Source organism: Chiloscyllium plagiosum, chromosome 3, assembly GCF_004010195.1.
Source record: "Chiloscyllium plagiosum isolate BGI_BamShark_2017 chromosome 3, ASM401019v2, whole genome shotgun sequence".
Taxonomy (NCBI): domain Eukaryota; kingdom Metazoa; phylum Chordata; class Chondrichthyes; order Orectolobiformes; family Hemiscylliidae; genus Chiloscyllium; species Chiloscyllium plagiosum.
The window spans coordinates 59,577,641-59,602,525 of record NC_057712.1 but is presented as its reverse complement, the minus strand read 5'-3'; the positions used below and the strand labels follow the sequence as shown (position 1 = coordinate 59,602,525).

The 24,885-nt window shown below is 37.4% G+C and overlaps 1 protein-coding gene across 3 annotated transcripts in view; it reads left to right on the top strand.

Moving 5' to 3' along the window:
• Positions 1-22,825, top strand: part of LOC122543870 (chloride intracellular channel protein 5-like) — a 118,323-nt gene extending 95,498 nt beyond the window's left edge. For all 3 annotated transcript variants that reach the window (XM_043682736.1, XM_043682729.1, XM_043682743.1), the window contains 4 exons: positions 1,954-2,079; positions 10,208-10,314; positions 19,500-19,681; positions 20,793-22,825. In XM_043682736.1, coding sequence (XP_043538671.1) covers positions 1,954-2,079; positions 10,208-10,314; positions 19,500-19,681; positions 20,793-20,960 — 583 coding nt within the window. In that variant the 3' untranslated portion in view covers positions 20,961-22,825. The remainder of the gene's footprint in view (positions 1-1,953; positions 2,080-10,207; positions 10,315-19,499; positions 19,682-20,792) is intronic.
• Positions 22,826-24,885: the final 2,060 nt, after the last annotated feature.

Genomic DNA, 24,885 nt, shown 5'->3' with positions numbered 1-24,885 from the left:
GATTAGTGTTAGGTTATTTACAATCTGCTAATGTGTTAGATGAACAATTTGAGAATAACAGGTACATAGGAACAGGAGTAAACCATTCAGCCCTTTGAGCCTGAACCACTATTCAGTATGATGATTGCTTATCAAATAACGTTTAGTCAGCCCATCCCCATACTCTATTGGTAACCAGAAATATATCAATCTCAACTTTAAACATACTCCAAGACTGCACTCCCCTTTGGTGGAGAATTCCAAAAATTTTCAACCCTCTAAGTTTAAAAATAAATTCTCCTCATCTCAGATCTAAAGTGGCATTCCCGTTCATTGTGCCCATTAATTTAGAGCCCTCCCCCCCACAACCAGGGGAAACACCCTACTTGCATCTACCCTATCTCTTTTAATATTTTGTAGGTTTCAATTAAATCACCTTTTCTCCTTTGAAACTCTAGAGAACGCAGATCCAGTGTTTATAGGATAGTCCTGCCATTTTGGGAACAAGTTTGATAAGTTTTTATTGCATTCCCTCCTCCCCCTGAGGTAAGGAGACCAAATTTCCTTTACAATTGAAGCAAGACTTAATTATTCCTGTACTCAAATCCTCTTACAATAAAGGATAACATTCCATTAGCCTTCTTAATAACTTGCTGCAGCTACATATTAACCTTCAATTATTCATGAACAAGGACCATTTGTACACATACATTTTCTAACTTCTCACCATTTAAGAATTACTCTATATGTCCGTTTATCCAAATAAATTAGATAACACCACACTTATCCACATTAAATTCCACCAGTCATGTTCTCATCCATTCAAATGGCCTATCCAGATTATCCTGACACACTTTACATCTTCCTCCTAAGTCATTCCCACTTTACTTTATATCACCCACAAAACTGAAAATATGCAAATTTAGTCCTCAATTCCAAATCGTTAAAATGTATTGTGAACAGCTGGATCCTAAGTACTGAACCTTGTAGTACCCACTAGTCACAGCCTGCCAGTACAAGAATAACCCATTTATTCCTACTGTTTTCTGTCTATTAGCCAATCATTAATCCATAATAGTACAATACCTTCCATCTCTTCTGACAATCTTAAATATACAATGGTCATCAACTATTCTTTATCAGTTTTGATAGTAATATTGATTTTTTTGGAAGATCATCAATTATTTGGCTATATCTATAGCAACTTCCTTCACACTCTGGGATCTAGACTTTCAGAAACTTGACTGTACCTGTAGTGAATCCATATTTGTTGTAACCAATGTTGCTGCTATTTCTAGCAACTGTTGGGCTTTTCTTTAATGTATTCAGGTTTGGTGTTATTCAAAGCAAGGTGAAAAGGTAAGCTGTGAGAAGGCTGCAAAGAGAGAGACAAAATAAATGAATGATCACTAAGGTGGCAATTAAAAAATAATGTGGGGAAGTGTGAAGTTATTTAACTTGTAAAAAAAAATGTAAATGTTGATATTCAGAGAGGCTTTGGTGTACTCAGACGGAAGTAGTTTCCCTTGACTGGGGAACATGGACTATGGGAGCAATCCTCTGTATAAAGGGGTTGATCATTTAGGACTGAGATTAGGAAAAGTTTTTCCAGTCAGAGGGTTGTGGATGCTCCATCACTGTGTTTAAGACTGAGATAGGTAGATTTTTCATAGGAATCAAAGAATACAGGAATCGGGCAAGAAAGTGAATCCGAGGCAGATGATCAACAATTTCGATTTACGATTATCATTTGTTCCATTTCATTTTCCAATAACTGCCTGAAATTGTGTTTTTTTTTAAATTGGTTAACTATTTCAAATTTCTACAACCAAAATAATATTCTTCAGCCTGAGCCCAGTTCACTTCAGAAAACTAAACAATTCAGAGATGAGGGTTCTGCAATATATTTGATTTATTTGCTATCTTTGTATCCAGTAGTTGCAATTATGGATAAATTTTATTCCTTATTTATAGAAAACCAGCTGATCTACATAACTTAGCTCCTGGTACTCACCCTCCATTCCTGACATTTAATGGAGAGGTCAAGACAGATGTCAACAAAATTGAAGAATTCTTGGAAGAGGTACTATGCCCACCAATGTAAGTACATAACACGTCATCTTTCATTTCACACAGTTAACCCTGGTTCTAGAATCCCTCTGCATTTCAGGACTCTACACTCTCTCAGCATTGAGATAATACACTTCTATTTTATTGAGTTTGAGAAGATTTGTAGCTCAGGTTGAGGTTCTGGATGTAGGTTTGCTACATTTGGGTTGGTGATGTCATTTCCTTCAGTGATGTCATTTCCTGTTCTTTTTCTCAGGGGATGATGGATGGGGTCTAACTCGATGTGTTTGTTGATAGAGTTCCAGTTGGAATGCCATGCTTCTAGGAATTCTCGTGCGTGTCTCTGTAGACTACTCAGACCCCTTGCATCATGGTAACCTACAAACCCACCAACACATTAAAACAGCAGCTAATGAACTTGAAAGATCCTATACAGACATCAAGCAAAACTAATGCAATTTACAAAATACCGTGCAAGAACTGTAACAAACACTACATTGGACAAACAGGCAGAAAATTAGCCGCCAGGATACATGAACATCAACTAGCCACAAAACATCATGACCCTCTCTCACTAGTATCCATAAATACAGATAAGGAAGGACACCACTTTGACTGGGACAACACATCCATCTTAGGACAAGCCAAACAGAGACACGCAGAGAATTCCTAGAAGCATGACATTCCAACTGGAACTCTATCAACAAACACATCGAGTTAGACCCCATCTACCACCCCATGAGAAAAAGAACAGGAAATGACATCACCAAAGCAAATGACATCACCAACCCAAATAAACCCAAACATATAAATAGAAAGCAGGAATCATGTGCAGTGCTTCGCCTGGAGGCCCATGAAAATGTTACCTAGTAGGTTGACGAAACATCTGGAAATGAACCTTCCAGCTCAGCGAGCAAACCTACATCCAGAACTTCTATTTTATTCTTTGGGGCAAAATAGAAAATTTTACACTTTTCTGTTATACTTTATTTGCCAGATCTTTGCCCAATCACTTAAGTTACTGATTTCTCTTTCTATGCTCCTCATGTCCTTTTCACAATTTTCTTTCCTTTTTAATTTTACATCATGAGTAAATTTATCAACCATAGCTTCGGTTCCTCCATCCAATGTGTTTATAAAAATTGTAAAAGGTTGAGGCACCAGCACTGATCCATGTGGCACACCAATATTTGCTTCTTGTTAGCCAGTCAATGTGTTGCCTAAATGAATGAGCTCCTATTTTCCTCAATAGCCTTTGATGTGGCCCCAAATCAAAAGCACAAAGTAAGTACAGTATATTTGTTGTTCTCCTATATCTACAGCATATATTAATCTTCAAAGATCTCCAGTAGAGTGGTTAAACATGTTTCCCCTTGATAAAACTCTGATGCTGCCTGATTTTCTTGGTCAGGTGGTGTCCTGCCGTAACATCTTTAATAATAGCATCTAACATCTTTCCTATGACAGATTTTAAACCATTTGGCCTGTAGATGGTTACTTGGAGTTAGTAGTATGAAAAATGGACAGCAGAACCTGTTGGAAGCTAGGAACAATTGTGGACTGTTTGCAAAAAGGACTGTAGTTCTGTGGATAGTTTTGTCCCGATCCTTTTAGGAATAAAAGAATTACATGTCCAATTTCCTATCTAATGGAAACTTCCCACAATAGAGGGAATTTTGCAAAATTGAAATCAACACATCAATGATCTCATGAGCCACTTTTTTTTTTAACAGATTGACGTCCATCAGGACTGGGAAACTTGTCAGCTGAGAGTCCAGTCAATTTGCTCAGTATGACTTATTTGATTTTTGTTTTAGTTTATTGTAGTCACTGGTACCAAGTACAGTGAAAAGTGTTGTTTTGTGAGCAGGAAACAGGAAAAAGCGAACAAGGACATACATATCATAGGGTACTTAGACAGAGAGAGGCATACAGGTTACAACTGCACAGCAAGTGTGTGATTCAAGATCAACATTAGTAAGATCGACACTAATTGAAGTTAGAGTCCATTCAGCAGTCTAATTATATCAGGGAAGAAGTTGGTCTTGAACTAGTTGGTTCATGTGTTCAAGCTTCTGTATCTTCTGTCTGATGGAAGAGTTTGTAGTATTCACTAGTATTTGCAATTTTCTTGTGTTCTGCTTTCCTTTACACTTCCTGATGTAAAGATATTACTAGAGTTTTATTTGTAGTTTCTATAGTGAAGACCGGGTGGCCCATTCAATTCATCTGCCATCTCTTTTATTTTCCATTGCTGATCACTAGAGAACTAACATTTGCTTTATCTCCTCCTTTTGTTTTAAAAATCTCTCTAGCTATGCATATTTTCTGCTTTTTAAATTTCTTGTCAGCATTTTGTTGTATTCTAATCTTGCCCTTCTTGTTAATCTTCTAGTCATTCTTTGCTGCTTTTTATATTCCATAATCTTTTGGCTTCCGGTTGAAGTTTTTTCATTGTAACAAATGACAAATTCCTCTTAACTGAACACTATTTTCTTTTTTGTCACAACTTTTACTTTAACTGTGAACAGTACACCTTTCACCCATCATACTCTCCACAGAATAAAAGCTCTTTTTTGCAAATAGTCCACAGTTATGCCTAGATTCCAATGGGTTGTCCTATTCATATTTTGTCAAGTAGTGACTGTCTTCAGATGCTTTCCTAATTTTTTGGAGGCTTTCCTAAATCACTACCTCCAAAGCCTGTTTCAGTTGTTCCTCTTTTCCTTCGTCCAGCCAGACCAAATTTCCAAGAATTTGTCATGGCTATCTGATGTGAGTTTTTAACTAGAAACATGTACATTCAGTTGTGGTAGCTTGCAATGTCAGGCAAGCAGTCTTTTCTCTGCGGAAGACTTATGACCAGGTGAGAAGATGTGAACTGGCTTCTCTCTTCACAGCTTTCTTGGTCAGTAACAATGAAGATGTCAGGTAAAATATAGGTAAATTGTTTTTACTGTAAGAAGTAAGGAGCCAATCTTAAGGTTTTATTGCATTAAAGAAAGAACAAATTTATTTCTGTTCTTGGGATTAGGAAGTTATAATGACACCACATCATGCATTATGTTTTCGAGCAGTCTGTTAGGCACTTGCACACGCACACACAATAATGCATGTATGAAGTTAAAGCAGAATAATATCCAATACAAAAAAAAGTAAAAAATATACAGTGTACATTTCCTTGGTTGTCCTTGCGAAATTAGATTTTAATTTGAAACCATGTTTGGTTAGTTGGTTTCTTGAACTGTCAGTAATAGTGAATATTGCAGTTATCTTTAAGATCTTGACTGTTTGGTGTTTCTTCCCAGTTAGTGCTGCTGATCTGGGCACCTTAAAACTTTGTCCTCCTATTTAATTCTGTATTCTTAATCCATCTCCTCTTGTTTGTCAAAAAGTCTCCTTGAGATAGCAGCTTGTTTGTATTTTCTGTGTCAGTTGGAGCTATTGTTTACAGGTTCGATATTGCAGACAATGTCTCATCTCAAACATGTGAAATCTCTCAGTACTGTTAATCAAATAAGAGATGAAGTCTTCTTATGTCTTCAATAGGGTTTAGTTGATTTGTTTCATTACCCCAAGGGAAAAAAATCAGACTGTCTTCAGTTTAATCTTCATTGAATCCTTGTAACTTGGCTAATCTGTGTGGGTCACAACTGTGGACAATTTAAGTCAGACATTTAGTCCCTTTTTAAAACTGGCTATAAAAGTCTGAAGTATTAAATCACCAATAGAATTTATAAATTAATAATTCCTATTTTAAATCATTATGACACCATGCAGAACCTCTGTCTATCATCTAAAGGAAACGTATAATCTATTCATGAAATGTCTTCCTCTGCCCTCTTCCCCATAGCATGTGAAACAATTGACTTTATATCTCTGTAGAAATGCTAACTAGATATCCTTATTCTCAACAGCCAGACGTAAATGGCTAATTTACAATACATCTAATACTTAAACAATATTGCCAATACCTAAAACATCTTTCTGAAGAAGGATCACTGGACCCAAAATGTTAACTCTGATTTCCCTCCACAGATGTTGCCAGACCTGCTTTTCAAATAGTTTCTGTTTTTGGACCTAAAAACACCTTTCTTTGACTTGGGAGACTGAGATCTGGATTTTTATTCCAAAGGTGTATACACAGACCTGGAACAATATCTAGCCTGCCACTCACCTCAGGACAAAGTGCACTGAGTGGTATGATCTAAATTCTGCAGCAGTGATGGTGATGCAAGATATAGTCAGGTCGATTATCCCAGATGCGGATTCAAAGCCACTGAGGGGGATTTATTAAAAAGCCCACTTTGATTTTCTAGGACTTTGTTCAAGTTATTTCATTAACTATTAGGTCCATCAGTAATTAACCCCTTATTAAAATAAATATTTTTGTTCATAACCCTACATTAAAGATCTTTTGATAATGAACTTGTCAATCAGACTATGAACTTGAAGACCCATTATTGTATTGCAAGATTGTGAAAACCATTGAAACAGTAATTATACAGTAATGATAATATTTCCTTCCTCTTCCATCCAACATGCCTTCTCTGCCTCCCTCATTGCTACTTGTCTCATGGCCCTCGGAAAATCCCAGACTTGCCTAGATTTCAGGGCATTCTTCATTGCTGTTTCTCCCTGGATAGTAAATATTTTCTATTTAAATGGTTCAGAGGTGTGCAAATGGGACTCTAACATGGGGCTCCTGCTACAGTGCACCACAAGAGGCTTCACTCCCAGATAAATGCCTGCAGTGCATTCAGGGGCTGTTCGTACTGCAGACAGCTGTTTAAGATGGGAATACCGCCCTTTCCTAGGAGAACGTCTCACCTGATGATAGTTAAAAGCCCATTAACTACAACATTAAAATGAGGCAAAGCTGGCCAAACTGAATTAGGCCTGTCTGCTGACATCACCCTATAATACATACATTGAATGTTCTTTGTTGGCTGATAATCAATTAAATTTTTGGTAGTAACACAGGAATGGACAGCAGTAGTTACTTTACTGCCCCAATAGAAGAAACGAAGTGCAGCAGGTCTAAGTAAAAGCTTCATAAACAAATCCTGTATTTCCCTTGAACATTGAGCATTAATTTTATTGGGATAATTTGAGAAGGTTATATCCATACAATATTTTAATCCAGTTTGCAGGATATGGAAATAGGTAACATGTTTACATTAAAGAAAAGCTTTTCTAAGGTCTTGCCTTAAGAAAGATCATTCAGCCAGCAGCAATTTTCAAAGAAAATTACTGGTGTGTTGTCAAAACAATATGCGAGCACAGTAATGGTGAAACGGACATTATCTATTTAATGTATAGATATAATCTCTACATCCTCTCTCTCTACAAACATATACTCTACACATTATTTTTGGAGATTACCACTGTTACCAACACCACAATGGCTCAGTGGTCAGCACTGCTGCCTCACAGCACCAGGGACCCGAGTTCGATTCCTTGTCTGGGTGGAGATTGCACATTCTCCCTGAGCCTGTTTGGATTTTCTTTGGGTTCTCTTGTTTCCTCCCACAGTCACAAGCAGTGCAGGTTAGGTGGATTGGCCATGGTTATGGGGTTAGGGTGAGGGAGTGAATCTAGGTGTGATGCTCTTTCGAAGGTAGGTGGACTCGATGGGCCAAATTGCCTGTTTCCACACTGTAGGGATTCTCTGAATAATGGTACAATTATATATGCATGAATAATTTAACTAGAGACTTTAAGGTCTCTGTGACATCGACAGATTGGTATTTGACTGCTGCAATATGTGGACACAATGTCTGGAATGCCCCTTTTGTGAATACAGAGCTAGATTTGAAAAAAAGCAATATACTACCTGAGACAGGTGTCCCATTCTTCATCTTGTGCTGGTGGAAAATTGATGACGATAAGGACAACATTTTATGAGACAAAACATTTTCCTCTGTTTTCCTTTTGATTAACTGATTACGAATGGAACAGAACCTGTCGCTTGAAAATGGATTAGAGTAGCTTCAAGTAAACATTTTATGCCATGAGTGAGGTTTTTTATAGTTGATATAATACCATTAAACTTCAACCAGGGCCATATGTAATACCTAAAATGGTTATATAGGTGTAAAAGTTCCCCCAATTTCACATTAGAACTTTAGCAGAACATTGGTGATAATGCTAAAGGTAGGAAAAGATGTTTCTTTCGGATTTCCTCTTAAGGTCTGGGAAATTCTACCCAATTTACTTTTATTAAGAACTGTGAGAATGAATAGGACCTCTGAGTTTGATTTTAATGGCAAATTAATTTGTTGTTCTTCTATTTTGAAAATATGCTTCTCATTGTCCCTGTTAAATGATTTCTAGTTTTGGATCTTTTTCTTCTCTGACAGTTTCTTCTCCTCACCTGACTTTTATTTGTGCATTTATAACAAGGATCATTGAATAGAAATGAGGAAATGTCTCAATTTTTCCTTTTCCAACGCTGGAAATGCTAAGGTCATCTAGCACCATTCAATACTGAAATTGAAGTTCTGACAACTTAGCTGTCTTTGTGGATTAGTTGGTCACTGGGAGAGAAACAAAACACAGTTACCAGACTGCATTCTTTCCCTTTTTTTCTAGGTTTTCTCATCTGTTCCTAGATGCCAATATTGCTCGCAGCTGACCAGTCTGTGCTCCTCTGTGTTGAATCAGAAAGTGTAGTGAGCGCACGGAATGAACTTTAATGTATCACACTAAAAGTAGCTTAGCATCAGCACTACGGATCGAGCTGATTGAGTCCTCAAGGACATTTTTGCATGGCTAGGTATGCAGCAAGGGTGAGGGAAACACATTTTTGAATTCATCCTCACCAATCTGTCTACCATAGATTTATCCATGATCATATCAGTAAGAGTGACCACTGTTCAGTCTTTCCAGAGAGAAGTCCCATTTTCACATGAAGATACTCTCCATCATGTTGCTTGGCACTATTGCCAAGCTAAATGGAATAGCTTTCAAACAGATGTAGCAACTCCAGACGGGCCATTCATACGCGCTGTTGGCCACAGAATTGTACTCAAATGCAATCTGCAACCTCATGGCTCAGCATTTTCCCCTACTCGGACATTACCATAAGACAGGGGAGAAACCCTGATTCAATGCAGAGTGCAGGGGGTATGCCAAGAGCAGCACCAAGCAGACTTAAAAATGAGGATAGGATAAAAATGTGGACTTCACCAGTTTCCTCATTTCCCCTCCCCCAGCTTCCAGCTCAGCACTGTCCCCATAACCTGTCCTACCTGCCAATCTCCCTTCCCACCTATCCGCTCCACCCTCCCCTCTGACCTATCACCTTCATCCCCACCCTCATTCACCTATTGTACTCTTTGCTACCTTTTCCCCAGCTCCCTCCCATTTATCTCTCCATCCTGGAGGCTCCCTGCCTCCATTCTTGGTGAAGGGCTTTTGCCCGAAACATTGGTTTTCCTGCTTCTCGGATGCTGCCTGACCTGCTGTGCTTTTCCAGCACCACTCTGATCTAAATTCTGGTTTCCAGCATCTGCAGTCCTCACTTTTGCCTACTTAAAAAATGAGGAGTCAACCTAGCGAAGCTGCAACACAGGAATGTTTACTGCTTATAATAATGGGTGGTCATGAAAGATGCAAATCTCACCAAACAATACCAAAATAGCTAGTATGTGAGATTGAAAGGAACTCATACTCGTGCATTGTTAGGTTTTCTACTGATATATCTCATTGAATTCAGTAGCAGGAGCTTTGCTTTGTATCAGAAAAGATTCAGGAATTTGGTGGTTCAGGGGTAGAGTGGTCTGTTGATGCTGACACTGTTCATTTTCATTGCTGATGTTGGTCATCATACAGCAGACAAAATTTAAAAGCTGCAGTAATACTTAAATGTGAATTTTATGAATGCTGTTCTAATTTGAAAATGTCAAGTGAATCACCCTACATACTATGATCAAATTGTACATTAGTGATGTTAGAAAAGGCGAGGGTATTCTGAATTTTTCGGTGATATGTGATCGTTGTTACAGACTTGCAACTTAAATCCCTGTGGGACAAAAAAAATCATTGGGTGTTTCTACGAATGTCACAACTACATGACAATTTCATGAATATGGTATATGTTGAATATGAGAATGCTAATAAGAATGGTCAAAGATCGATTTGTATCTTTTTTCAGGTACCCTAAGCTTGCAGCAAAGCACCATGAATCCAATACTGCTGGAATTGATATCTTTGCAAAGTTTTCAGCATATATTAAAAACACAAGGATAAATGCGAATGAAGGTGAGAATTAAAGCTCATATTATTAGACTAGACATTATCAAACTTCAACATCAGCAAAATGTTACATGGACATTTAGATATTCCTTATATTTTAGCCTGTGTAATGAGACAGGAATAATTAATAATGTCATAATTAAGGATCTTGTTGGAAGGAACGATCACAATATGGCTGAATTTAGAATACAGATGGAAAGTGCAAAGATAAAATCCAATATCAAAACCCTATGCTTAAACAATGGAAACTACAATAGGATAGGGGCAGAGTTTGCTAAAGTAGACTTAAGCAAAGACTTTATGGTGGGACAGTTGACTAACAGTGGAGCAACATTTCAAAGTGCACAGCAAAAGTATATACCATTAAAAAAGGAGGGATTGTGAGAAAAGGGTAGTCTGCCATGGGTGTCTAAAGAAATAAGGGAGGCAATTAAATTGAAAGAGAAGGCACACAAAGTGGCCAAGGTCAGTGGAAAACTAGAAGATTGGGAAAGCTTCAAACCTAAACAGAAAGCCACAAAAAGCTACAAAGAGCAGTAAGATGGATTATGAGAATAAACTAGCTCAGAATATTAAAGACAGATAGCAAAAAGCTTCAATAAAATATAAAATGAAAAACAGTGGCTAAAGTAAACATTGGTCCTTTAGAGGATGAGAAGGGGGATTTAGTAATAGGATATGAGGAAATGGACGAGGCACTGAACAGGTATTTTCTGTCGGCAAAGAGACAAAGGTAGGTGAGGACCTGGAAACAATCATTATCATGAAAGAGGTAGTGTTGGGCAAGCTAATAGAGCTAAAGGTAGACAAATCTCCTGGCCCTAATGGAATGCATCCCAGGGTACTAAAAGAGATGACGGAAGAAATAGCAAATGTACTTGTAGTAGTTTTCCAAAATGCACTGGACTCTCGGTCATTTCCAGCAGATTGGAAAACAACAAATATGACGCCACTATTTAAAAAAGGAGGTGGACAAAAGATGGGGAATTATAGACTGGTTAGCTTAACTTCTGTAATGGGGAAAATGCTTCAGTCTATTAACAAGGAAGAAATAGCAAGGCATCTCATTAGAAATTGTCCCGTTAGACAGATGCAGCATGGGCTCATGAAGGGCAGGTCATGCTTAACTAATCTGGAATTCTCAGAAGACATTACAAGCACAGTGGAGAACAGGGACCCAGTAGATGTGGTGTATCTGGATTTCCAAAATGCATTCAACAAGGTGTCGCACAAAAGGCTTCTGCATAAGATAAAGATGCAAGGCATTGCGGACATTGTATTAGCATGGATAGAGAACTGGTTAACTAACAGGAAGCAAACAGTGGGGAAAATTGAGTGTTTTACTGGTTGGCAATTAGTGACTATTGGTGTGCCTCAGAGATCAATGTTTGAACTGCAATTATTCACAATTTAAACATACTTTGCGGATGACACCTGAGATGAGAGCTAGAGCAAAGTGTGCAGAGGACTGTGAAGCTTTGCAAAGGGATATAGATAATTTAAGTGAGTAGGTAAAGGTCTGGCAAATGAAATAGAATGTTAATAAATGTGAAGTTATCCATTTTGGTAGGAATAACAGTAAAAAGGACTATTACTTGATTGATAAGAAATTGCAGCAGGCTGCTGTGCAAAGGGACCTGGATGTCCTTGTGCATGAATCACTGAAGGTTGGTCTGTAGGTGTGACAGGTAATGAAGAAGGCAACTGGAATTTTGTCCTTCATTGTTAAGGGGATTGAGTTTAAAAGCAGGGAGGCTGTGTTGCAGCTGTATCGGGTGCTGGTGAGGCCACACCTGGAGGACTGCGTGCAGTTTTGGTCTCTTTAACTTGAGAAAGGATTAGATTAGGTTAGATTCCCTACAGTGTGGAAACAAGCCTTTCGGCCCACCAAGTCCACACCGACCCTCCGAAGAGCAATCCACCCAGACCCATTCCCCTACATTTTCGTTGCTGTATTGTATTAATAAAGTTAGAACCTTCAGGTTCAGTAAGTTAAAATGTGCAGTCTTAGTGTAACTCATTTGTTGTTTAGGGTACTGGGCAGAGTTAACATGGATTCAGCTATTAAAATTCTAGCCAGCACTTACTCGAGATCAAGGTTGATTATCATCAATTTTAACAAAATCTTTTTTTAGATTACTTAGTGTGGAAATAGGCCCTTCAGCCCAGCAAATCCACACCGACCCTCTGAAGAGCAACCCACCCAGACCCATTCCCCTACACCTAACACTACAGGCAATTTAGCATAGCCAATTCACCTAACCTGCACATCTTTGGACTGTGGGAGGAGACCGGACACAGGGAGAATGTGCAAACTCCCCACTGACAGTTGCCCAAGATGAGAATTGAACCCAGATCCCTGGTGCTGTGCGGCAGCAGTGCTAACCACTGAGCCACCGTGGATGTACTGCCACTAGAGGGGTTGCAGAGGAAGTTCACAAGGTTGATTCCAGAGTTGAGGAGGTTGGCTTATGAGGAGAGACTGGGATTATATTCATTGGAATTTTGAAGTATGGGGGGATCTTATAAAAACATAAAATAATGAAGGGAATAGATAGATAAGTAAAGAGGATGTTTCCACTGGCAGGTGAAACTAGGACAAGAGGGCATAGCCTCAAAATTACAGAGAGCAAATTTAGGACTGAATTGAGAAAGAACTTCTTTACCCAGAGGGCTGAATGTATGGAATTTCCTGCACAATGAAGTAGTTGAAGCTTCCTCAGTAAATGTTTTTAAAGCTAAAATGGGTCATTTTTGAACAGTAAAGGAATTAAGGGTTATGGTGAGAGGACTGGTAAGTGAAGCTGAGGTTACAAAAAGATCAGCCATGATCTTATTGGATGGCGGAGCAGGGTCAAGGTGCCAGATGGCCTACTCCTGCTCTTGTTCTTCTGTTCTAACTTTGTGTGTATCTGTACTAAACTGAAAAAAGACAATGAGGGAGATTCTTCATTGTTCAGTTTTCTAAAATAGAATGTGAATTTTGAGGTCACCATTTGGCAAGAAAAAATAAATGCAACTCAGTTACTCCTCTGAAACCGGTCATCCTGTAATACTATGTTTACAATGAACAGAAAATCCATGTCATTCTCAGGATGTCAACTGACAAGGGAGTTCTGGGAATCCATCAGGCACAAGATAATATAGGAGTTAGGACAAATCTTGTGCAATCATCTTACACATATCATGTTATAGTACGATTTGACATCTGAAGATAGCTTGATCCTCTTTCTCAAAAGTGTTGCAGCGAGTTGAGAGAGGAAACTCTTGTAAGCAATGACATGGAGGCTTGGATTCTCTTGTACCCCCTGCACAAGGAGAGGATTCACAATTTTATAAATTCTGTCCATTATTGTATAATGAAGAATGTAATTATTAATCTGAGGAGCTGGATTATTGCATTTTAAAATTGGATAAACATAATCAGACTATGGTAAAATTATAATTGTGTTGAATTGTGATATCTGTAAATCTGGTGTCCTCTTTGTATTTTTTTTTGTTAGAATTAAGATCACAAGTTCATTAATATCTTAATTTTTCATGTCCTCACATAAATTTTCTGAGCTTTTGCCGCTAACATTTTTCTTACAACTTGTTAATTAAAGGATCAGTTCATAATTGTAGCCTTGTGTGTAGTGGCAGTCTTGAACTTGCTGTGCTGTACTTGAAGCAATTCACCTTTAATTGTCATTGCTGAAAATGTGTTGCTGGAGAAGCGCAGCAGGTCAGGCAGCATCCAGGGAACAGGAGAATCAACGTTTCGGGCACAAGCCCTTCTTCATTCCTGAAGAAGGGCTTATGCCCGAAACGTTGATTCTCCTGTTCCCTGGATGCTGCCTGACCTGCTGCGCTTCTCCAGCAACACATTTTCAGCTCTGATCTCCAGCATCTGCAGACCTCACTTTCTCCTCAAAGATTTAATTGTCCTCAACAGCTCCGCTAGGAAGGAAGTCAGTATAACTTCAAATAACAAAATGTGCATTAGCACAGGCTTCTCGTATCTGTTCCTAAGCATTACTTACATTTCAAAGCTGCCAAAATATTCTTGGCAGCATTTGGAGACAGTTGCCCATGAGTATTATACTAAAATCTAAAATTAGTGCATTTTTTTGTATTAATTTTAGTTGAGTGCCTGACACGTGTAGAAATTCTGTTGTTGAAGTGCCTCCAAGCTAGCCAACAACAGTCATTAATGAAGCAGTTGATGATATTTGGGTCTAGGACACTCTCCCGAGAAACTTCTGAAGTTGAGATAATTAGCCTCCAACAGCCAAGACTATCTTCAGCCAAAAGGAATGTTTCCCTCAATATTATTTTTAAAAATGTATTCATAGAATTTGGGTGTCATTGGCAACAGTTATTATCCACCTTATCAAATCTACAGCTACCTTAGATATATCAGATGGCAGTTGAGAATCAATCATGTTGCTGTAAATCTAAAATCAATTCTAGTTTATAATTCAACAAGGACAGAGGATTTTCTCTTAAGGACTATAGTGACCAGATGATGCCATTACTAATGTTAGTTTTGTTTTAAATTTCAGAATTATTTAAATAACTTAATTTAAATTTCCAGCAGCCATAGTGGGATTGAACACTTGTTTCCATGTCATTGGTCCAACAATTCAGATCACAATTTCAGTAGCATAACTACTGGGTTACTGAACCTGATTGACCTCAGTTTTACTGGGGCTGTTTGGTGCCAAACGCCCAATTGCTAACTTGATGTCTGGTGTAATCACATTCACCTCACATCTTCAAGGGTCTGGAGCTGAGTCATCCTGGGAGGAGCTTCTGTCAGATTCTCAGTTTTTTTGTGAGTATACAATGCTGAATAGTACTTTAGAGAAGCCCTTCCATTTCTTTGATTATTGAGAGTAAGCTATTGGAGATATGATGACTGGATTGGACTTATATTGCGTTGTATAGACAGGATACGTTTGGGGCAATTTCAAAGTTTGTCAGGTAAAAGCAATTTTTTATTTTGGCCAGAAACATGGCTGGTTCTGGACATCTAGTCCAGCACTACTGCTAGGAAGTTATCAGAAGCCATAGCCTTTGCAGTATTCAATGCATTTAGTTGTTTCTTGGTATGAGGACATAGTGATGTAATGGTAATGTCACAGGATTAGCAATCCAAACCTCTGGGCAAATGTTCTGAGAACAATCTCAACATGGCAGATGGTGAAATCTGAATTCAATAAAAGAAAATCTGGGAGCTAGTCTCATGGTGACCATGTAATCACATTCGATCGTTATTGAAGAGATTATGTAGCAAGACTGCCAAGTGCTGATCTGATCAATTGGTTGTGGGATAACATAGCTCTGCCTGTAGCATGCGACTTCCACTGTATTTTCTGCTATTGCAGTCAAACTGGAAGTCAGTGTTGTTAATATCATTGTTGTACCCAGAAGGAAGTCAGCACCTATTTCAAACATAGACACATCACAATACTACTGATGTCACCATAGTGCACTAATTGGACCCTCTCCACTTCGTTTGTTACCTGGTTAGCTACTTCACTGGCCAAACCACTTATAATTTTCCTCATCATCTCTTTTTGGACCTTTCATTACCTTTCTCCTTGCACTCTGTACCTTTACTAACACAGTTCGTTAAATAGCCAGGGTGCAGGGCACTGAGTGACAAGGGAAAGTGAGAGTTCTGGAACCTGATGGCTATTAATAGAGTAAGTGGAGAGTTAAGACTGTAAGACCGTAAGAAATAGGAACAGGAGTAGGTTGTTTAGTCTGAACTGACATTCCTCACATCCACTTTCCTGCCTTTTCCCCATAACCCTTCATTCCTTCAATCGCAGACTTAAGTATACTCAAGGAGTCTGCCCACAGTTCCAAAGATTCTAAACTCTTTGAGAGATATTTCTCCCTAACTCAGTCTTTATTCTGACACTCTGCAGTTTCTATAAAGTCTACTGATTCTCCTCTATCGACTCTGGTTGAGACTTCGTCAAAGCTCTAATAAATTAACCAAGCATGATTTACCTTCCAAGAAACCTTGCTGACTCTGCTTGATGAGATTACGATTTTCCAAATGTGCTGCTATTACTTACTTAATAATTGATTCCAATACTTTTCGGAAAATAGATGTTAGGCTAATCTGCCTATAGCTTTCCCATTTTTTGCCTTATATACAGGTTGTAAATGAATATTGTTTTAAAGTAACCGAGAAGTTTAGTTCTTATGGAGAGCTGAAGGCACCTTATTAAAACAATTGTTGTTCTGAAAGCATTGTAAGAACAATAAATCCAGTTATAGATTAGCAGGGTGTTTAGTGTCTATATTGAACCTGTGATTACCTCCAGCACAATAAGATTTTTTTGATTAAACTACAAAAGGGTTTTGGTACAGTTTGGTTGGGATGTCACAGAACTGAATCGACTGAGGAATACCTGCAACTGATGATTAATATCCATGTCGTGTTGGTAATCATAGTACTGTGTCCCTCTGATATCTGGAAATTTTATTTTGAAGTCTTGGAACAAGCATTTGTCCCATCACCAATTTACACACTTCTAATAGCTCTTTGTTTCTTGTTACATTCATGCTTCTGTGAATGTTGCAATTGTGATTTAAGATGAGTTGGAATTAAGTGCGAATAAAAGTGAATATTCCATCATAGATTCTGAACCAACCAGATGAGCTTGGGGAAAGAGAGGAGAAAAAAAGAGAGGGGAAATAAACAGCTAAATTAAAACAAAAACCATTTGATGCATTGAATTGAGAAGGAAGTAACTATGAGGTTAATCTCAGTTGTGCTGCCCAGTAAGAGATGGTGGATCACAATATTACCAAGGTTTGAAAATTTCAAAAGGTGCATGGCTTCTTGCTCTAAAGGTAACATTTTTTTTCTGTTAATGGTGGTGTTGATTGTCTGTTAGGTGATGTTTCTTCTAAATTGGTAAGTTGTTTAAATTACAAATTCAAGCAGCCCTTAATTAGCTTTAGTACTCCTGCTCAAGTTAGGTTGGTACATTCCATTTTCATAAATTAACATGAAATTGAATGGACAAGTAATTTTAACTTCAATGATTGAGTGTATGAACAGGAAGGATTAAGAGGGATTTGGGCCAAATGCTAGCAAATGGGACTAGATTAAGTTAGGATATCTGGTCGGCATGCATAGGTTGGGCTGCAGGGTCTGTTTCCGCGCTGCACTCTATGATTTCTTAATGACTCTATAATTTCATAAACTAAAAATAATCCTACAGTGACCCCTCATGCTCTTGGAGGAACCTGCAATACTAGGATACCTGCTGTCAATTAATATATTATTCTTGTTCAATTAGAATGGATCTTGATGCTTTTCTCTTTCGTTACTCTGTGAATGTCACAATAGTGATTTAAGATTAATTTGATTGGAATGAAAATAAAAGTGGATAGCTCACCTTAGGTTCTGAACCAACTAATGAGCTTGATATGAGTGATAAAAGAAGATTTTAATCATTGATATATACAGACAGGTTCAACAGCAAACTCTACTGGCTTATTTGAATTATATGAAAATATAACTACTTGACAGCAATAAAGTTTTGTAACTCCCAGTAACTGATTATTTGTAGTAGATTGATTAGGTTTCCTTAATTGACTAAAAAAAACACAAACATGGTTATGAAAATTAGTTTTATCCTTTGGTTGCTACCTGGTCTACAGATATCTGATTCTTGAGAAACTAATATATCAAAAAACCCATTGAAACCAAACTGAATAATCCAACATAAAGCATGATTGGTAATTAATATCAAATTGCAATTTGTCATCTGTATAAATGTTCCACTAGGGAGAACATGCAACACTTAATGCCGTTGTAATATTGCGTTTGCATGTTTTATACTGCCAGTTTCCTTTTTTCTGTAAAATCAGAAGAAAAAAAGTAAACTTTTACATTTTGTACTTGACTGCATCCAAGAACCAATAAAGTATTTAACTTCAATGAAAAATTGATAGCACTATTTATCAGTGTTATGATCGGTAAAACCACTAGAAATCTTTTAAGGTGAACACTAAAATGCAACAAATTTCTTTTGCATGTTTAGCAGTTGGAATTGCATTGAATATTGAGATAATGCAGTGAAAGATTTTCCCTTGCAGTGGTTTCAGATCCAATGCCCTATCCCCACCTAATACCAATTGACTCCTAATGAAGTATTTATTTAGCATCATAGCACAGCTAAAACTATTTTCAAATACTGAAATTAGGTAGTATTATTTAGCATTTACAGAAGCATTCCAATTGGGTAAAAAATCAATTCACTAAGTATTTATGATACCTTTGGACGTATTTCCATCTGTCTATGTTTCACTTGGCACCAAAAGAACTTAGATAGGAAAGCTAATGAATCCTTTAAGTTGACAGATGTTAGTTGCCTCTTAATTTAGGAAAAGTAGTGAATTAACGAAAAAAAAACTCAATTATCTGAACATAACTATTTGTGAATTCATTGTGAAAATCCAAATTCAAGCCACTCCAGTTTTTAGCAGCTATTACAAATTATTGGTGCTAAGAGGAGACAAATAGTAACTTTGGCTGAAATCGCAACGTTAAATTTAGGTCGATTTCACTTCGCTGATGGTTTATTTATTTATTTTAAAACACATACAATGGGCAGTTTAATTCTGATGGAGCCTTGAATGTGTGAAAGTTAGCAGTCATTCACATTACCATGAGATAGTTTTGAGTTAATATTTGATTCACTATGATTAGGGATAGATGCAAGGAGATCAGTTTGATCATTTATAGATTTTATGTTGACATCAGTACTCCAGTACTACAGTATCTAATCCCTGTAAAAGGATTGCTTATAGGGATTTGGTTTATTAGTGTTTGATATTGGAATAACAATCCAGACCTATGAAGATTCAGATCCTTGAACTCCAAACCAACCTTAACACTGTGGAATTTAAATTGATTCAATCAAATCTGGAATTGAGAACTGTTATCTCTAATTGTGACAGTAGAACTATTGGATTGTTGTAATAACCTATCTGATCCATCAGTGCCCTTTAGGGAAGGGAGTCTTGTCTTTAGTTGATCAAGCCTGTGTTTGGCTTGTACAAGAATGGCCCTGATATTCCCATGATCAGACACTTGTTGGAGCTGTGGACTTGTTCAGATGACATGGAAGTTCCCCAAGCAATTGACTCTATGGGATTTGTTCCTCTGTCATTTTCAGGACTGGCAAGAAGTCTGATCAAAGCCCTGAAAGATCTGGATGGTTACCTGAACACTCCACTGCCTGAAGAGATTGATGCTGACTGTGTTGATGATGTCACCATATCCCATCGCAAATTTCTTGATGGCGATGAGTTCACATTGGCTGATTGCAACCTTTTGCCCAAGCTTCACATTGTGAAGGTAACCAATACATATGTATAAAACAAAACTCTGTAGGCCAACCTTTGTTTTAACAGTTGGTAAAGAATTTTCTAGCTTTTTTTTCCTGCTGTATATAATCCTGTGTTTTGATGAGATTTTCCACATTTGATTCTGAACAATTTGGAAAGTTGGTGGTTATCTGTTCTGATGCATGAGGCCTTTTTACACCATTTCCCCCTCTGTTGTTTCCCGTATGTTTCTGCTAATGGAACTCTAAATAAAAATAGAACAGTGCTGTGATTTTGGGATTATATGACAATAGTAACTGATGACTGAGTACTACCGCAGTGCTGAAGATTGTGTAACACTAAATTGCTTTATTTAGAACTAAGGCAACATTTCTGAGGTCTGAGCTCTCAGGATGTAGGAGCAAATGTTGGTGTACTCCAGCAGCACAAAATGGGTTCATGTGGCAGTTGTTATTTCACCAGAACAATTTTAATTAACTTGGAGAATATAGCCACGATTCTTAATATCAAACCAAGTAAAAGCATCAATGAGGTTAAGAAAAGTGTCCACAAAAGCATTCTGTCAAAGCTTCAGTCAAAATACATCTGGATATGGTGAAAAAAATCATAATCTGACTTGCCACAATTGCATTGAAATTGCCAATTTCAGTCCTTGTGCATGAAAATAAAAGGATATTTTGTTTTATTCTTGACCCTATACAATTCGTAAATTCTGCATCCCTGCACTTCAGTAAAGGGAAACCACAGAACACCAGTCTCTCTCTGGACTAGGACTCGAGCAACTTCCATTGATCGGGATAGGGGCACGCAAATACTGAAATTTCTATTCTTAATTAAGCAATTAACTGGAACTGTAGAGCCCATGCAGAAAACATCACCTGCACATTAATAAACATTGAGAATGAGATTTTTTTTAAAAAGTAAATTTCTTTACGTTTGCTCATACAAAATGTTATTTGGAATGGAGAAGATCTGGAACTTCAACTAGTTAGAGAATAAAAGGAATCTCTCTTTAGAAAACCAACAACAAACAAAACCATTATTATGACCACAGTGAATTTCTTCAAGATAGAAGTAAAGAGGAATATTTTGACTAATGCATGATGTCTGTTGCTTTTCAGGTTGTAGCAATGAAGTATCGGAACTTTGAGATCCCAGCAGAAATGACAGGAGTCTGGCGATACCTGAATAACGCCTATGCACGAGATGAGTTCACCAATACATGTGCAGCAGACAGTGAAATTGAATCTGCTTATGCAGATGTGGCAAGACGGCTTTCAAGATCTTAGATCGAAAATATAATCATTAAGGATCAATGCTAATGCTACAAAATGGGCTCGTATCACAGGACTGCATTTGATTGCCTTGGTTATTAAACCTAATCCCATTCGCTGACACTATAATATTTCAGCTGCTTGTTTTAGTTTTAAATAACATGACAAATTTCTAATCAAGCACTGAGCATAAATTAAGTGTGATGTTCCCCTGCCTGCCGCACCCACCCTCCCGAATTAATGAGTGTCCATTGTTCATTTTTTGATAGAAGCTATTTGGTGTTTATTGCCTAATCTTAAAATTGCAGCTAACCTTTAGATTTACATTTCAAGGAACCGAGTTAATGTGACACTTCTTGCGATAGAAAAAGTACTGCAAATTATAAAAATATCCGCAGCCATAATGATTCAATTTATTTTTCCAAAGCGTAAATTGACTGTTGAATTTGGAGCTCCAGTTGAGTCTTTATGAAACTGAAATAAATTTAGGCTGAGAAGCCGCTGAATTAGGATTGGCTACCCTAGTTAACTCAGACCTCACAAGCTTCAATCTCAGGCAAGCAAAAATAAAACTTTAGTGATCACCGATTGGAGCCTTTTTTAAAATAAACATTTGATCAATCAGAATATTTGTAACTTTTTATGATACTTTAATTGTATCTGAGAGCCAGGTCAGTCTTAAATGAATCAAATATGACAGCTTCTTCTAAGGCATACAAGCCAAAATATTCAGTTATGCTTTTGAATGATGTTCCTGTTTCATTTCAAGGCATTTTAGTGTTTTATTTCAACTCTGCATTGTCAGTGGAATTATTGAAGGGGTGTTTTCTTGAATGAATGCTTCCCATTTGTTTTTATTTTTCAGTCTCATTTCTGAGTTTTGATCACTTAGATTAAATTTACTGAGGTCTAATATTACTTTGAAACATACGTAACATGAAAATAAATCTATTATAGCTTTTCTGGCATTTTAAGTCCCAAAGCTCTTTACAGTATACCTAAGAAAAAGATGTGGGATTAACAAAAGAAAAGTCTGCTATATCCCAGAAAGCAATTGAAATTTTTATGTTATAGAGCTGCCAAATATAAATTGAATATTTTGCAGATAACATTAGGCAGACAATTGGAAATCGAACAATTTCATAACTTAAAGTTTCTGACCGTGTGTGGTATTAGTAGTGCATCTGTTGTTGTGTTAAGAGAATTTTATTTGTCCACTATTTTATGAGAATAACAGGAAATAAGATGGCTGTAGCCCACAACAGACATGAAACAGATCTTGTTTCTGTAAACTAACTGGGTGTTATCATGAACCCTTTTAGAACGGAGAGAGATTCACAGAAAACAAACCACCAGATACACAAATTTCAGGTGTGGGCAGGTTGTCTCATCTCCATTTTCCAGAATAAAGTTAAAGATGACTGATCAGAAATGATTTTGAAATGTGGGAATTTATTAACTAAAAACTAAAACAATATTGTTATATTTTTGTTAATTAAAAATCAGTGTTTGTATTAATGGCAAAGACTAGTGATGCTTCTTGTTATAGCATCAGCAAAATAGTACATAAATGATTAAATTGCGCCCTCTCGTGATTTTTTAAAAAATTAACTGTGGATGATTTTGCAGACTGAACCATGATTTGTTGTAACTGAGGATCTAACAGTGTTTGGCATTTGTTTGACTTGCCCCAACTCATTTAAGTTTTTTAGTTCTTTGCATTGCAAGCTTTTGAAAGTTAAAGCCGATTACAGTGCAGTGAGGGAAACTGAGTATCTGTGACCTGACTGAACAAGATTGGCGGAGTCAGTGTTGGACTGGGGTGGAGAAAGTTAAAAAGAAAATCACATACCACCAGGTTATAGTCCAACAGGTTTATTTGGAGGTGCTAGCTTTCAAAGCGCTGCTTCTTCATCAGGTAGTTGAAATTAAATTCCCATCTGATGAAGAAGCAGCATTTCGAAAGCTAGTGCCTCCAAATAAACCTGTTGGACTATAACCTGGTTTTATGTGATTTTTAACTCTATCCATCTCCTTAACCATTGACATTGAAGCATTATGAGATTAACAGCTCAAAGACTGACAAGGAAATGCAAGATAGAATGAATGAAATCAGAGTCAAATTAGGTACAGAGTAATATTGTGGGAAAGAATGAATGGATAGAGAGAGAAAAACATAGATTTATTTTAGAAAAACATTCATCCCATAAAAATCACCTGATGGTTCCTGAATGTATTTGTAATAATTTATGATAGATAGCTTAAGGAACACGTTCTGGCCTATTTTGATTGCTTCAGACAAGGACACAGCAAGCCACTGGTCTAACTAAACAACACACACAATCCAGCGGGTTGTCCATTTTGTTTTGTATTACAAATTTAGCCAGATTTGAGCCAAAATGATAAAACTACAGTAAAAGACTCTATGACAAGGTGTTGCATTCTATTTTAATGAAACTCATCACAGATTGAAATTTGTATTCCATTTTATTTTAAAACAAATTTTTGCTTTGTCCAATAAGGCAACTGACCAGGGTGGGGCCATTTTACTCAATCGACTCAAAAGTTCACGTATTTGCACCACAAATGCAAGTATTGATCCAGAAAGTTATTGACTTTGTTCTGTTTAAAAGAAGCTTTTGTTGCTGTTTCACTTCACATTACTTAAATAGTGTTGATTCTATTGATTACTGATCACAATTCATTGATCATTGAATGTTAAGCCTTGTACTTCTGTTTGGGAACATTTATCTTCAGTTGTTGGTGCCCTTACAGATTTACTCAATTTATTTCTGTATTACTGGTCATTTCAGACGCTGATGTTTTCCACTTGGTAGTAACTGGTATTCTTCTGGGATGGATTTTCCTACATCAGTACCTCCAATACCTCTGAACTACTACTTGCCACTTTTTCCCTGCATTTACCCCAAACTCACCTTCACGGGCAGCCTCATTAGAACTAAACCTTGCTGAAGAATACAATGCCACTACATGGTACACCCAATTCAAGGGAACAAGACAGCATTGAAGAGGATAGGTGAGCTTGGAAGACTGCACTATTGATTTGCTTGAAGGCCAAGACTTTGCTTTTCTTGATCTTGGTTCACGAGAAAAACCGTGGTCTGTTATCTAATGTGTCTACATCAGCAATTCTATGCCTAGCAAATATTTTTTGCTGGGCTCTAACAAATGTATCTGTGATGGTAGTATATAGCTTTTTCACCTGTATGAATCATGAACAATACAATAAGATTGTCCATCAAACAGAAATCGATCTGTCTGGTGGGAAGAGTGATGAGTATCAGTGGCTCTCACTTTTCAAGCCTGTGAATAGTGCAAGCTTCACCGTCAGCACTGTGACTGGAAGGAAACCAGTCTCCGTGAGTGCACTGTTAATTGAGATGATCTTAAGTTGTTTCTGAAAAATGTTGTCTTCTTTCTCTTGATTGTATATTTATATACCACACACTATTCCTAGTGTCAGGAACTCATCCTACCACTCCATAAGCAGTGAATAGGAATAGAAAAGCACATTGAGATCCATATGATTAACCAGCCTGCCTAAGTAACATCATATGCTCTCATAAAGCTCTTAGCAATTTTCTTAAATGTGTTCCAAACTTCATCTTCACAGCCATGTTTTGCAAATTGGCAGTGCAAATTGGCTCTAATTTTTACTTTCCTCTATTCCTGTAGAGGGGTGATAGATATTAAGGCATATCACCTTCACATTATAATGTTACATCTCAGATTATGGTCCCTGGGTGGAACCTTGACTGTAGTCTATATTGTAGAGGGCTCTTTCTACAGTTATACCAAAAACATCTCATCATTCCCACCAGCAGAAGTAATCTACACACTCAAGATGTTCCTGGCTGCTTGACATTTACTGAAGTGGGAGTCATGTCTCTGCACTTGATTACAATTGAGTGATATACTA